General features: G+C 53.0%; 2 protein-coding genes across 2 annotated transcripts in view; one reads left to right on the top strand and one right to left on the bottom strand.

Annotated features, from left to right (window-relative positions):
• The window catches only part of LOC309681428 (acidic leucine-rich nuclear phosphoprotein 32 family member B), a 239,592-nt gene that overhangs the window by 23,096 nt on the left and 201,416 nt on the right, over window positions 1-15,080 (bottom strand). The gene's annotated exons all lie outside the window — the stretch shown is intronic.
• ACER1 (alkaline ceramidase 1) lies at window positions 913-11,666 on the top strand (the record flags this gene model as incomplete). The annotated part of the gene is made up of 6 exons (XM_082495598.1): window positions 913-1,005; window positions 8,021-8,135; window positions 8,516-8,654; window positions 9,807-9,944; window positions 10,543-10,680; window positions 11,498-11,666. 6 exons carry the CDS (start codon window positions 913-915, stop codon window positions 11,664-11,666), a joined length of 792 nt encoding a protein of 263 aa, XP_082351724.1.

Below are 15,080 nucleotides of genomic sequence, written 5' to 3'. Positions count from 1 at the left end.
GAACATTTACTTTTTCGAATGAATAAAGGAGGGCTGAGAAATGATGCTCACACTGAGGACAGGAAAGCCTTTCGCACGGGGAAGAAAAACAGGCAAAAGTTTAGATTTTTTCTCAGAATCCCACTTGTAACTGCAGCTTCTGCCGCTGCCGGAGGCCAGGCTGGGGGGCCCGGCAGTGGAGAGCCCACCCGAGGTGTGAAGCTCTGATGCCTTTCACTGGGAAACCAGAACGGGGCTTGCGTGGGAGCGCACGCAAAGTGAAATCACTGCCTTTGCTCTGCACCCCCAGGACTCCAGTAGCACCCAGGTTCTGTGCTGGTGCTCCAGGGCTGAGCTTGCATAAGGTGAGCTCCAGCCCTCAGGAAGATGTTGAGAGACGACTAAGGAGAACAGAGCCAATGAGCAGCAAACCCCGTAGAGCTGTCCACTCCCAAAAGGTAGCTCACAGCCCACAAAGTACAGGGAAGTCCTCTAGGCAGAAAGATCTGAGTCATAGAGAAAGTGAAGGGAGAAGACAGAGTGACAAGGACAGGGCTGAAATGGGGAAGCACCACGTGGCAGCGACGACCCCTGATGAGAGACATTAATGCCATGGATGGGGCTGTGGCGACTGTTCCCGGGCTCAGAGTTCAAGAACATTTCCTGGAGTGATTTGTCGCTCCTGCCTGCGTCGTGGGGAGAGAGGAGGAAATATTCTGCAATATGATGCGCGCTGAGAAGAGGATGAGTCTTCCGTAGCGGGGTAAGGATGCTGTGCTTGAGCAGGCTGGTGCAACGCGAGCACGCGTGTGTGCAAGAGGCAGGCAGGCAAGCAGGCAGAGCGCGCTTCTCCCCGTCGGGTGCGCGGCACGCTCCTCCTCCCCGGCTGCAAAACTAACCCGCTCCTCTCCCTTTTGCAAAGGTGGCACAACGATGCCGAGCATATTTTCCTACCAGAGCGCCGAAGTCGACTGGTGCGAAGGCAACTTTGAGCGCTCGACGGTCATTGCGGAGTACTACAACACCGTGAGTGCGGGCGCATCCCAAGGGCAGGCTGGGGCGCGAAGGCGGCCGGCTCCGGGCATCCAGGAGCTGCTTTTGGGAGACGAGATGGGACAACCTTGTTTTCTTTCCTCCTGCTCACTCCTTTGAACTTCCTGGTGTTGGAGGGTGCTGGTATGGGGAACATTTTCTGAGCTTCAGGTAAATCATGGGACTTTTATTGCTCACAACTGCCAGTTGCTCACAAAATGAACTGGGGTCAGGGGTCCTTCTGGCACGTGTGGGGCTAAGTTCTCAGTGAGAAAACTCTGGCGGTGCTCCTTAGCCCAGATTTGTGAGATCCTGTTATACCAGTCCTGCAGCTCTCCTGCCAACTGGGGTAAGTCCCACACAGGGCTCATATATTCCAGCTAAATGTACAGGAGTGGCAAAATGAGAGACAGCACTTGCGTGAACCGTGTCGGGCAGGTTGGGAATCCGGAACTCAAGACAGAGGAAAGCTGATGCATGAGCCAGTTTCACCTCCTCTGATCCTTTATAATTCAGGCTCCATCCAGTGCCAGTCCCTTGAGTGCAGCCTCCTGGCTTAAGCGTGGCTGGAAGCATCCCTATCTGTCTGCAGAGGGCTCGGCAGATAACCGGTCTCTGCAAGCATGTCCTTCTGCCTCAGCGCAATTACAGGCTAGCAGGGGCGTGAGGCATGTGGATTTACAACCTTCCAAACACCTTGTTTACAACTTTTAGCAATTACTGTCTAACACTAGAAGTTCTTGTTCTCATGGAAATGTCTCTTCCTCTTTTTTTTAAAGCATTTCCTGCTTTTAATAAATTGCCTATAATAACGATAATTCCCTCGCCCGAGTCCCGCAGCTCCCCGGCTCTAATTGCCCAGCCAGGGTCTCGGAGGAGGGATGCTCGAGCTGTATATAGGCACTTCTCTTTGAGACAGTTAACAAATAAAGATCTGCCAGTCCGGACCAAATCCTGCTTCCCTCTGGCATCCAGCTGAATGCGTTGTGCTCTCGCCCGTTTGCTGGCACCGCGTCCCTGTCGGATGGGCTCGGAGCCGCAGAGCAAGGCGTAACGAGCAAGGAGGTACAGAAATCACTTATATTCACATCAGCATTTCAAATGTAGCCGGAGATGCCAAAGGCTGCTGTGTTTTGGAGCGTCACTGGCAGCACTAGAGAGGGGCTGATTTCCACAAAGAGCAGGAAGTCTGAAAGTTATGGTTTTAATTAGAATTCGTTCTGGGAGATAGATTTGCCTCACCTCCTAGTTTAGTACATAGGCAGCATTTTTCAAATGTGTCTTTGGAGCTGAAACCCAGTTTTCACAAGGATCCTGATTTACACCCAGACTGTCAAAGTGGTTCAGGATCCCTAACACACCAAGAAGTACCCGAGGAGCTCTCCAAATTACTTATGTGTCTAACTTAGCTGTGGTGCACTACTAGACCCCAGTTGGTGTAGCCAGATGTGTGACTATCTTTCTTGGGACCCAAAGCCCTCTAATTCCCATAAAATGTTAACTCTTAGCTGCCTAGGTCACTTTGGGGCACAGGTTTATAAATTATGTAGCTATTCCTGAAAATCTTCCCCAGGTGCCCATTTCTGGACTGAGGTCCCCACTAGCCACAGCCATCTCCCGTGTTTCCCTACTACACAACCTTTGAGGCACTGGGCTCGTTGGGATGAATTTTCACCGGGCAGGACTCAGACACAGCTTTCCTCCAGGAGAGGAAAACTTCTCCAGTGCGTGTTTCCGCGCAGATGCCAACTAGTGTGAGACCGAGGAACACGGAGAGACGTGGGCAGAGCAAACCCTGCAGGACTTTTTCCGGTGATTACACTAGCCCTTGTCCCTCTCTCTATGTGAACACAGGGCACCTCTTTCCCAGCAGAGGAAGAGCTTTTTTTTGGTCCCTGCACTGATTTCCTTCTCGCCAGGCTCACTTTTACCCATTCACAGAGCTCAGCAGAGTGCCTGCGCAGGCGGAGGGTACCACTTCTGCAGTTTCTGTCATAAGATGTGATTCCCATTTAGAGAAAGCAGCGGAGGTCTAAACCTGCCTTGACAGCAGCCTGCATCAGGGCTGGAAAGTGATCTCCTGTCTGAAGCAGGGCAGACAAAAAAGCAAACCCTCCTAAAAACAGCTGCTGCCTGAGCATCTGAGGCCGTACCGTGCTCAGAGCCAGAGCTTGTAACCAAAAGTGGGCAGGAGCGCCACTTACTTGGGCATCACCTCTTCATCAGTCTGCACACGCCGGCGGGCATTGCCTTGCAGCAGCACCAGGGGAGCCCTCTTCATGCTCCGGGCTCTCTCACAGCATCAGGCTCCTTGCGATGTGCCCTAAAGGGGGGACTACAGGAATGGGACCAGACTCAGCTATCTCTGCTGGCTGGCAGCATGTTGCAGATCCAGCTGGGGCTCAGGACACTCTCTCAGATGCGATCCTAACAGCCCAGATCCCCCTCTCTTCTCTCCTCCATTCACTGGTTCCCCATATTCAGACTGCATCCTCCCCGCAGCAAGTTTTATGGGCCTTATCTCACCGGCCTGCACCGAGATAATCATATCAATATTGACTTCAGCATCAGTTTGCCAGAGTTTTAGACTAGCTGGGAATCCAGCCAGGTCCTACCCAAGACTCCTGCACCATTAAATCAGTAGGGTTTCCTAATGGAGCATCCTCTTCAACGTCTTCTACCCAGCACTGCCTGGGGCTCACGCAGGGTGGTTCTGTGCCAGCAGCACCAATGTGCTGCTGAGAATTGCTGTGTGCCAGCCACTCTCTCTCTCAGGTCCGCTTGGGTTGGATGCTTTTTATTAGAAATAAGCACCAAGCGTAAAGAGCAAAGAATGTAAACAGTATCTTTAAGTACCTAATAATACATGGTGGCTCATGATTGGATGCAGTTCAGCAACAAAGCGCTATTTATAGTGACTCAGTGACCCAGAAATGTATTGTCTTCTGGCTGTTTGTAGGAGAACAGTATTGTGCTACATGAGGGTCATCAGTCAGGGACTTGTCTTCCTACCTTCATTTCTTTCCTGAAATGACTGATCCAGGATGCTGGTAACGACACCCGGATCCTCAGCAGTCTCCCTGGCAAAGCAGCAGGAGCTTTGACGCCGCTGTCTATCCAGAGATCCCAGATGCTTCATCGAGATAGGTGGAGATAAGCTCAACTGCAGGTGCAAATTACCTAGATACGCCCAGAGAAGCACTCACTTTCAGAGTGTGTCAGAGCTGTGGCGTGCGCCCCGGCCCTCCGCGTGGGCTCAGTAACCCCGCGGCATCTCAGACGCACCCCTTTCTTGCCTGCCCAGGAGGTCCCGTGCAGGAGTACGGCAGGTCTTTGCCCGGCACCCAGCAAACACGAGACAAACAGCTGTTCCCTGCCCCAAAGCACCGGCGTGACATTGCGATGTCAGGACACGGAGCTTCATCTTCTGCTACGCAGGTCTGGCTATTAGGAACTTGCTATACGGGTCTGGAGAGCCTCTGAGGTATTCGCTCCTGTCTTTGGCCCTGTGGGCTCTTCTGTCAGCTAAAGCTGGTTCGCTGGCCCTTAAGTGAATGAATGCACTCCAATAAGTCTTGCAGAAATCTCCTTTCACTGCAGAAAACGCCTGTCTGGATGCTATGGTTTGAGAAGCCCACAACAGTTTATTGTCATTTAGGCAACTATTCTCTCACCTGATGACTCCTCCCGACCTGGGAAGGGGAACTGGGAAAAACAAGGAAACCTGAGGGCTGAAGTATAAACAGATTTAATAGAATAAGACTAGATAAATAACATTAATAACACTTAAGGAACCAATATTGATCCTGATACCAATATAAAATACACAAGGATTACCCTCAGCCCATTCTATCCATAGAAGCTGTGCACTCCCAGCGGTGACAGCACATGTGGGACACTGTGAGCACTGCGGCTTTGGGAGGAAGGGAAGGGCTCAGGGCTCCGGCACCAGGACAAGGAGTTCTCAGGATGGCAGCCATCAAGGGAGAGAGAGAAACGCCTCAGCAAACTTTTAAATTGATATTGAACGTGCCATTCATGGTATGAACTAACCCTGTTGGCAGCTTGGGTCAAGTGCCCGGGTCTCGCTCCTCCTCATCCCTGCACCTGGCGAGCTTGAAACCACTGAGACCTTGAAACCTACAAACCATAGCTGGCTAGAAAGGAAATGTTGTCGCACATTTAGACACTAGAGTATTCTAAAAGTACAGTTTTCCCAAGCATTAGAAAGGAAATGAGTCCTGTGTTGCTCAAACCAGGACACTTGAGTAAGGACCAGCACATGTCTTGGCTGCTTTCGCACTGTTGCTGTGCTCCCAGAGCCAGGCAGAGCTCTGCAAACCAGCATGTCCTGTCCCAGTCCGTATCGGAGGCTTGTTCTCACCCCGTCATGGATGGAGATGCAAACAGGTTCTCTGCAGGTCTCTCCCTCCATCTTAGGCTGCAAAGTGCCGAGTTGCACAAGCCCTGGGGCTTTTCCCATGATCCTGCTAATGCACCAGGATTAGAGCCATGTCACTGATCCCAGTCTCGCTTTTCTCCCAGTGAAAGAAGCAAATGCCAGTACAGGCGGGCTTGGCTTAGGCAGCCAGAGCAGTAACTCACACTTGTTAGGAAGTGGGACATCGCTGTGAGCTCACACAGTGGAAAACCACAGGGCTGAGTCACTCTCACAGGTCAAATCACACCTTGGCTCCATCACCAGTCCCTTATTTCCCTGCTGGTGCCTCCTGGCCAGTGCGACCCAGCTAGGTATAAGTGGAAGCTGTGCTGGGGGGACTCAGCATGAGCAGAGACTCTGGAAAAACTTCCTAATGGGAGTACTGGGAGCAAAACCCTCCTAGCCACATTGGAGAAGGAGATCGGCACATCCTAGAGGGAAGATATAAGACAGCACTTACAAATCAGGGCTTGGATCCAACGAGTGATGAAGACGCTGTGTCTCCCACAGATGTGGTTTTGTAGCAGCTCTCCCCTAAGCTTTGAGTTTGGCTGCTCTGCAAGGAATCACTCTATCTTTTTGACCCTGTTGACATGGTTCCCCTGATTATCCCTCCCCTCTGATATCTGATCTTGCACATCTCACACTGAATTAATGAAGTGATAACGTCGCTATCACGTAATTAATGGCACTGTTGCAATGCCCACTGCAGCAGGCATTCAGACCTCTCTATACGCAATCTCAAGGTCCCGCGTTTCCTCACTTTGACGTGCATGCTGGCACTTGCATACTGTTGCCTTTTCTGCCAGCATTTGCTCTCTTCTTGCTACCCCTGCTTGTCTTCCAAAAGCCTCTTTAACCATTTCACAGGAAAAGAAATGGTTGCAACACGGTTGTTACTTTAACACATGGTTTGGTTTCTCAATCGTTTCCAAACAGTTTGACCTCAAGTGTGCAAGTGGGACCAGCACTTCTCTTTTCATAGCTGGAATGGGAACAGGCCTGGATTTGGCTCTAAACACCTATAGAAACCCACCAGAAAATACACTTGGCCTGAGAATTGCTGTTAATGGGAGCATCAACTTGTTTCATGAAAGCCTTAGTGAAATTCAAGATTAATCTCCAGGTGTTAAAGGGAATAGAGACTTTACATTAAGCGTGAATTGTGTTTCCCTCTGGAATACGAGAGGGTGTGTTTCGTATATATGACAACATCCCTGTGATTTGCAGCCCTCTTACCATAAACTTGGATCCCACTGGACATCACAAGCCAAGCGGCGATGTTGCCCGTTAGCTGGTGCATGTCAGGGCTGCCAAGGGGTGAGACTCCAGCTGTGGGGGTCAGATTCCAGGCTCGGGGTCTGGCTCAGCATCTCGCTGGAAGATGAAAGGAAAAAGATCGTCAGGGTGAGATAAAAGTCACCCTGGTGGCTTGCCAAATGGCATTTTAGCAGATGGCTCTGCCCTACTCTTCCAAAGCCCCAAAGGGCTGTCTGGCAGGTAAAACACAGCACCACAGTCCCAACCTTTCCTGAGTAAGAAAGATTTTCTCCAGGGAGGCTGTACTTCCCCGTGATATCCCTTTACTGAGTTTGCAAAATCAGGTGAAGAAGCCAGGGTAAGAACCTATGGAGGGTAAGGACTATTTCCAACTTCATTCCCCTGTAGCTGCAGGGTGGAGCAGGACTGATCCAGCCAACAGGTCCAGGCTTTGGGCACTCGCTGATCCTCCCCAGCTCCTACATTTTGCCCATCAGCATCTGCCATTCCAAGAAGCACTGGCACCTTCAACCGGCCCAGTACCATCCCCTCCTCCCCAGACAAATCAAAGTCTGTCAATGAAGCAATTTTGCAGAGTTGGAAATCAGGGCAGAATAATTTGGCTGTATTCATTTGCTAAGCATGTTTAAAGGAGGTTTATGACTTCATGTAATTACTAGTGTCCAGAATACCTCCCCTCCCCAGTCCAGGTGGCTTCGCACATGACACTACAGGATGTCACCTCAGTCCTGTTCCCACCTACCTATGTCCAGCTTGTCCTGCTGCTCTCCACCGCACCCACTCCCAGTTAACGATGGTTTTCCTAAATGTGGTTTGCTGGGGTAGCCTAGCTCCCCACAGCTGCCCAGCCCCTCGCAGGGGGCTGCCTGCAGGCCAGAAGGGGCAGAAGCCATCCAGGGAGTTTTTGGCAGGTCTGGGTTGACAGGAGAGAGAGATGGCTGCAAACAGAAGAGTTTTGGCAGCTTGCTTGAAGACACTGGGTGGCTGAGGCTAAACCATCACCCAAAAGCGGCACACCAGTTTATCCTGGGCTTGCTGGCCCCAGAAGCGCCTCCAGGGAGAGCGCAGATGTCTGCAGCCATTGCTGTCACAGCAATAGCTGTCCTTCCAGTTCCAGCCTCGCTTCTCGAGAAACGCCTCTACTCTTTCCCTGTGCCAAGAGTAATACCAGCCTCCACGCAACGCTTTCCACCAGAAATCAGTATCCTCTTTGCCCACGGAGGTACATGGTGGGATGGGACTTGCCCAAGATCACGCAATAAGCTGAATGTGCCTCTTGTTTTTCAGATCAGCAATGTAAGCTTCTTCGTCCTTTCTCCTGCCTTGCTCTACCTGAACCGACAGTACTGTCAGCAGCGCACCTTGCCCTTGTATTTCGTCTCTGGCCTGCTCTTCTGCGTAGGTGGGTGCCACGGTTGTGAGAAGATCAGACAGGTTGCCAGAGTACCTGACTGTTCATACATGATACCTTTGGCTTTGGGGGCTGGTTCTTAGTGGCCAAAGCACAGGGGCAAGCTGGGGTGGGAAACCGAACAGCCGCATCTGTTTGAAGCCCTGCAGCTCACGGTTGCTGCTGGCTGTGGATGCACAGCTTCCAGCCCAGTAAATCCCCGTGGTGCCATGTGGACTGACTCACTCAAGTCTCCATTAACACCAAGGTCCATGCCCTGCCCTTCAGGAACGGTGTGTCTTTAGGAACAGCCCCTAAAAAATTCCCAGGCCAGACGGGCTTGTGCGAGGACGGACCTTTGCTGACGCAAGTATCTTTTGCTTTCCTTGCAGGTGTCTTCTCCATGTACTTTCATATGACTCTGAGCTACGTGGGACAACTCTTGGATGAGCTCTCTATCCTCTGGACACTGGCTGTGGCATATTCCTTTTGGTACCCAAGGGTTTACTTCCCCAGGTGCATCAAGAGCAGGTATGACTCAGAGGGACATAGGATTGCAGGCTCTGAGGGGGAGGGCTGGGATGTCAACACGGATGTGTGTGACCCACAGATCCCCCCCCAGCTCACAGCCAGCTCCCCTGCAAGGGGCCAGCGTTGAGGTTACTGCAGTTTGCTTTGGGACCAGATCTTCCATCACTCAGTGGTGGGCGTGCTGACAGAGGAAGAGTAAGAAACCCTCCCATGGGAAAGGATTGTGCTGGGCTCCTGTCGACTGGAGCTGCTTGACTTTGCGAAGCTGCAGAGGAAAATTAGCATGGAGAATTTCAAAATTAATTAGGAAATTAAATGTTCCTGAGCACTGACATTCAATTACCCATGCTGTCAAACTGTCAGAGCATCCCCTGCCATCCACAGGGAGCTTTCCCTGAAGGCTGATGGGGTTTCCCACAGGAAGAGCTGGTCCAAATTAACACCCCACATTTCAAAGGCTGTTTGCAGGAGGGCTGCCTGGGCTAGAGAAGCTCAGTGGAAAGGATGGGAAGACTGGGTGAATGTGGATCAGCAGAAACAGGAACTCAGCAGGGCTTTGTTCAAAGGATGGTCCCACCCTGGCAGGCTTGCTGGAGCGCTCTAAGCCAGCCCAGTTAGAAGCCTTGCAAAGGCCTGCTCCAATTCTGCTCTTCCCGTGCCAAAGAGGAGGTCACCAGGAGTTCACTGTGGAGACATGGTTGGGGGAGAGGGGAAGGGACTTGGGAAAGGATTTGCATGTGAAAGGCCCCTCTGAGCCCTATTGTTGCTCAGTCGGCCCAAATCTGCATGTTTGCACAGCTCAAGCCCCTGCCCACTGCTGGGACTCCTTTGCAGCCCTTCCCTGTGCAAAGCTCCTGATGCTTTTGCCTCTCCGTGCTCTAGCATCACCATGAAAGCACACAAGTTACCTTCCAGGCTGTGTTCCCTGCTCTGTCATGGACAAACTTGGGGGTTTTTGGCAAAGCACAGATATAAAGATACCTCAACCTTCCTGCCAGGACTACTGGAGAGGCTGAGATCAGCCACGGCAAACGTGCATGAGGTGGTGGAGAAGGGTTTCCTTTCTCAGGCAATGAGCAGGACCTCTCCCATCCTTATCCTGCCATACTGTGAACCTTGGGGGCACTGATACTCACTCCCAAATCCCTTTAGGAAGCATTTCTTCTGGTTGAGTGGTGTCACCACCGTGATCAGTACCTTGATGTCCTTCATCAAACCAGCAATCAATGCCTACGCGCTCAACTGCATCGCCTTCCACCTGCTGTACCTGACATGGTGTGAGCTGAAAAAGTAAGGAGGGGAGCGAGAGGGGTTATCTGCAGGTCCATTGCACACTTCTGGCAGGCTCACTCGTGGCAGTGACTCTTTGCCCAACAGTGAATGGAGCCCAAGACTTCATCAGCCACATGTTGGGCTATCAGCTCTGCAAAGAATTGGGGCAGCCTGGGAGGGGACCCAGGAAGAGGCACAGGCAGGACTGTGAGCAGTGGGGCACAAGAAGGCCATCTGGCCCAGGTGCCACGCAGAATGGGGACAATCCATGGGACAAGTGAATCTTTTCCTCCCCAGCTGCCACCTCTGCAGCTCTTTCCCCTTTGTGGGGGATTTGGGAACCAGCGTAGGGTTGGGAGACCGCCCCCAGGATCTGGGGAGAAAGACAGGAGTGCCCTGGCATCTCCTAGCATCATCCTCACCCACAGAAAATCAGAAAGCGCCTCTACAGAGCCACACTTCTCCACTTCTTGTGGGTTGATGAATACTCTCCAGAAGAAACTTGCTGGGTTTTGATCTGTTGTATTAGCCCTTGCAGACAGGAACCAGCCCTGTTTAAAACTCTCTTTCCTTCTAACACAATACTCCGCTCCCTCTCCCTCGCTGTGTCTTCCAGGTGCAATGACAAAAGGGTTCACCGGATGGCCGCTGTCATGGTCATGTGGTGGGTACTGGCCATCAGCAGCTGGATAAGCGACCGGTGGCTCTGCGGGCTCTGGCAGGCGATCAACTTCCCCTACTTCCACAGCTTCTGGTAAGGGCTCCAGTGTAGTGACGGGAACCCCAGTCCAAACATTTCAGGAGCTGAAGGGCTACGGCTAAGGAGAGATGGCAGCAGGGATGTGATAATCGACCAGGGAGCAGATGCATCTCAGCCCAACCCTCTCCCCCTTTCCTCAGTCGCTATTGATGCTGCTCCTCACCCTGGCCCCAGCCCAAAGATTTGGTCCTAATCACTGCTTAATATCCCTTACCTCCTCCGCACCAGCCAAATGGTGTTTTGCAAGTGAAATTGTTCTAAAAGTCCCTCCAGGTGAGCAGCTTACTTTCAAAGGGCTGCATCTGCTCCCAGGAAGCTGCAGGAAGTGCAATGTCCTTGGAGTTATTTTAACAGACAAACTGGAAGAGAGTGATTTGCTTGAGCAAGACGTTTCAGTGCCTGGCCAAGTGTAAGTGCTGCACACTACACGCATTCTCAGATTGATCCTCACAAATCACTGGGATGACTGGGACAGATAGCCAGTGCTGCTGGGCTAGGCCAGGCAAGGTGGAATGGGTGGTTTTGTTTGGGGCTTAAGTCCCCTATATCACCCCATCCCCTCTGCACAAGTAATTGCCCTGGCCCCGGCTCACAGACCTCTTCTAGGATTTCCCCATAGGTGCAAACCCTGCAGGACCCACACTCCCTGCAGCCCTTGTGCATCACAGGATTGGGACCCTTTCCTGCCACTGCCGTACCCCTTGGCTCTAGATGCGTGGTGGCAATGCCACCCACACACCGCTGCGAGGTGCAGGAGGAGCAGACGGAGTTACCCCTGTCTAACACATGGGTTTTTTTGTTTCCTTGCCAGGCATGTGCTGATAGCCATGTCCCTCCTGTACTGCTGCCCACTCGTCATCTACTTTGATGTCAACTACGAGATGCCATCATTCAAGCCAAAGCTAGGATATTGGCCCAGCGACTCTTGGCCAGTCGTGGTGCCTTACATTTCCCTGGAGGAACCCCACAAGCAGTGCTAGAGCTGGTTGCCCTCGGGCATCCCTCGAGCATGGGTTGCGTGATGCACACACGTGCATCTGCATGGGGAACACCTCAGCTGTGCGCCTGTTCCTTGGACAAGGGCAATGTGGCTAGCGGATGGGGCAGGGAGCAGCTGAGGCCTCGTGATGCCGGGCATGAAGCAGGGTGGGAGCCCACAGGTGCCTTGGAAAACTCTGCCCAGACTGGCGTCCGGGGAACTGAAGATCTCCTCCAGCACATCCCCACTGAGAAGGGGAGGGAGACGGTGCTTCCTCTGTGTCTTCTGCATTAGTCAAGCGGCAGCTGCTGACAAGGGCAGAGCGGAGAACACAGAAGCCAAACTGGTGACAGCTGGGTTTGTCGGGGCTGCTCTAATTATTATTATCAATTTTATTTATTGATGTATGTGGTCTTGCTCAGGAGAGCTGTGCATTAAAGCTATGGACACTGACTTGCACTGAGCCCCTTCTTTTCCCCCTGACTGCACCACATCCCCTGTTATCTGCCAGTCATTCCCACAGACAGGGTGGCCAAAGCTCCCTCTGACCTGGGGAGAGCTGTTTATAAAAAGAAATCCTCTCGAGTGACAGCCCAAAAGGGGCTCTGTTGGCCCAGGTCCTGGGGTACTCTACCCCAGGCTCTACCCCTTCTTCAGCCCCCAGTGGCCGTTGTTCCCCCCCATCTCTGACAGTCTCCAACGGCCATGCGTAACTTGGAGAGTCCTCTGCTCGGTGAAAGGCCTGGTGGCAGTGAGTGAGGTAAGGAGCCGGTATGTTAGATAAACATGTTGGCACTTTTGCAAGAACAAAGAGAAGATATAAAGGCTCAGAGAAAGATCACTGCTGTGCCATGGGTGCAGAGTGATGCTTTCCAGGTCCTCCCCACAGCGTAACAGTGAAGAAATTGCTGTCGCAGCCACGGGACATGTTCCTGTTCTCCGAACCGTGCTGAATTACAGCGAGGAGTTGAACCGTGTCGTGGGTCTGGGTCCTTGCACAACCAGCAGGGACTGTCTCTGGAGAGCACCAGGCGGCTGGCAGAGGGGCTGAGGCTGGCGCCTTGCAATGCAGCCAGGACAAGGTAATGTCACTGCAGGGACCATAGGCTCTTTGGGGCCCAGTGAGCAAAGCAAAAGCAGAAGCACTCTGGGCTTAGCCTTCAATGCAGCCACCACGCAGCACCTGTGCGGTGGCCCTCCCGTGGCATCTGCTGCCTCGTGGGTCCCTCTGCAATGGTCCCCAGAGCCACTAGATGGCAAATTTGGCTCATGAACCCCGAGCAATATTTCATCTTGGGAAAGGGATGTCGTGCACAAGGACTGAACCCCCAGGCCGGGTCCCCCTGCCCTCTCCATTCCCCGGCGCTGGGGTCAGACACCTCTCTGCCAGCACGGCCACTGATGAGACACCTGCACAAGGTACAGGACAAGGGGGACTCAGAGCCCCAGCTTTTGCATGCCCTTGCCTCCCCATGCCGGTGCCCATCTCCTTCTCTGTTTGCCTCTTTGTCTCTCCCACATGCCATCACTCCTGCCTCTCCCTCCATCACCCCATCTCCCTTTCGCTGACCCTCCCCGTTTCGCTCCCTCTTGCTCTCCCCCCCCCCCCCCCTCACCCCTTCCCCAGCCCATCACATTCTTCTACAGCCTATTAATAACTTCTGGGCAATTGCACCGGGTCCCCGCTGGGCTCGGCCCCTCCGTCGGCGCAGCACTGGGCAGCCACTGAGCGCGCCGGCAGCAAGTTCAAAAGTGCAGTGGGGCTTTCACAGCCCCTCTCCCCGTCGGGGGGTGGAGGAGGCTGCTGGAAAAGAAAGGCGGCGTTGCCAGGGGAGCCTGGCACAGGAAAAGGGGGTCACCTTCACCTCCGCCGGGACGGCCGGAGATGGACAGGCGCCAGCAGCCCTGCGGGCCAAAGATGCTGAGAGAGCCACGAAGGGATGGAAGCTGGGGCGCGGGCGAGGAGGGATAATCGGCCACCTCCGACCACGGAGCTGGTGTGATGCTCAGCAAAGAAATCCAGCGGCAAAATCCCCCCCGTGTGGTATGGTAATAAGGGAGGTGTCCCGGGCGCCGCTGCCTTGAGAACAATGTTGCTGCAGTTGAGTGACTGTAACGGGCCCTGATGACAGCCGGGGCCGCGTTAAAAATGCCTATTCAAGCAGATCAAGACATTGAGAGGCCTCGTGGGGATCTGAAACCCTCAGGGATTTCTGGATGAAGCCAGAAGCTGAATCCCCAGCCCTGGGAACCTGGGGGGGGGGGGGGGGGGGGGGAAGAAAGAGAGAAAAGAAAAGAAACCCACAAAGCAGCTTTAAAAGGACTGCAGCGCCCGAGGCGGGGCCTCCTGCTCCGAGCGGGGCTGTAGGCTCAGAAAGCGAAGCAGCCCTGACACCGGTGTGTGACTGTGGTATGGGCATCCCCAGGGCTGCATGGGGCTACCTGAGGCTGGGGTCGCACCTCCAAAAGGTCCCTGAGCTGCTGGGGATGCTCTGTCCCTCCTGCCAGGGAGCCACAGCTCCAGCTTGTGGGGCACAGCCTGCACGCACAGAGCTGCCAAGTACCCCATAAAAATGAGCGGGGCTGTCAAAGGGACGAGTCAGGGCGTTTTTGCCTTGAGTTGAAAGAGATCCTGCAGAGATGACTGGCACTCTGAACTGGGAGCCCTCAGAGGGCGAAAGGCAACAGTGGTCCTTTCTCAACCCCCCCAGGTCATGGGGAGTTCTGGCGGTACCTTTTGCACCGGCACCCTCGTCCGTGTGAGTGCATCTCTGCGCGTAACCCGCCAGCTCCTCAGCAGGGCAACGCAGGCAAACAGGCAGGGCAGGAAGAGCTGCAAACCCCGCACTCGGGGATCTGAGTTCAGGCTGGTCAAAATGAAACCTTTCCTTATTTTTGCCAGATGAGCCCTAACCCGGATCATTTCCCCGATTTGGTTCGCCATGTGGCTGCCTAAACCACAAGAAAAGAGGCAAGAGAAGGAGCAGGAATGAGGAAGAGGATAGAGGCTGCTGCTTTCAACTGATGCCAGATTAAAGAGGTTGTGAAACAACAGCATCAGTTGAGTCTATTTGGTGCAATTGCAACACAAATGAAATAATAACGTTGATAACGCACCAGTCCTGCAGCATCAAGGATTAATACTTACCTGTTCTGCCGCACCGAATTGCCTCCTGCTGTTACAGATTTACACTGCAGGATTTGGCTCACAGACTGGAAACTTTTCAAGGCGGAGTGATTTATCTGTAAAGGACATTGCACATTCATGGATCTACATAAATAATGCAAAAGTAATTAATAATAACCCAGGCCCTGCTCTTAACAATGCCAGGAGAAGAAATTGCTTCACTGGAGTGTCTCTTATGCCTTTTGCAAAAGATCTTTATTTGTTAACTGTCTCAAAGAGAAAGGAAGA

The sequence above is a fragment of the Vanellus vanellus genome (genome assembly GCF_965231255.1).
Source record: "Vanellus vanellus genome assembly, chromosome: 25".
Classification (NCBI taxonomy): domain Eukaryota; kingdom Metazoa; phylum Chordata; class Aves; order Charadriiformes; family Charadriidae; genus Vanellus; species Vanellus vanellus.
The sequence above is the reverse complement of the archived record's forward strand: the minus strand, read 5'-3'. Positions and strand labels throughout refer to the sequence as shown.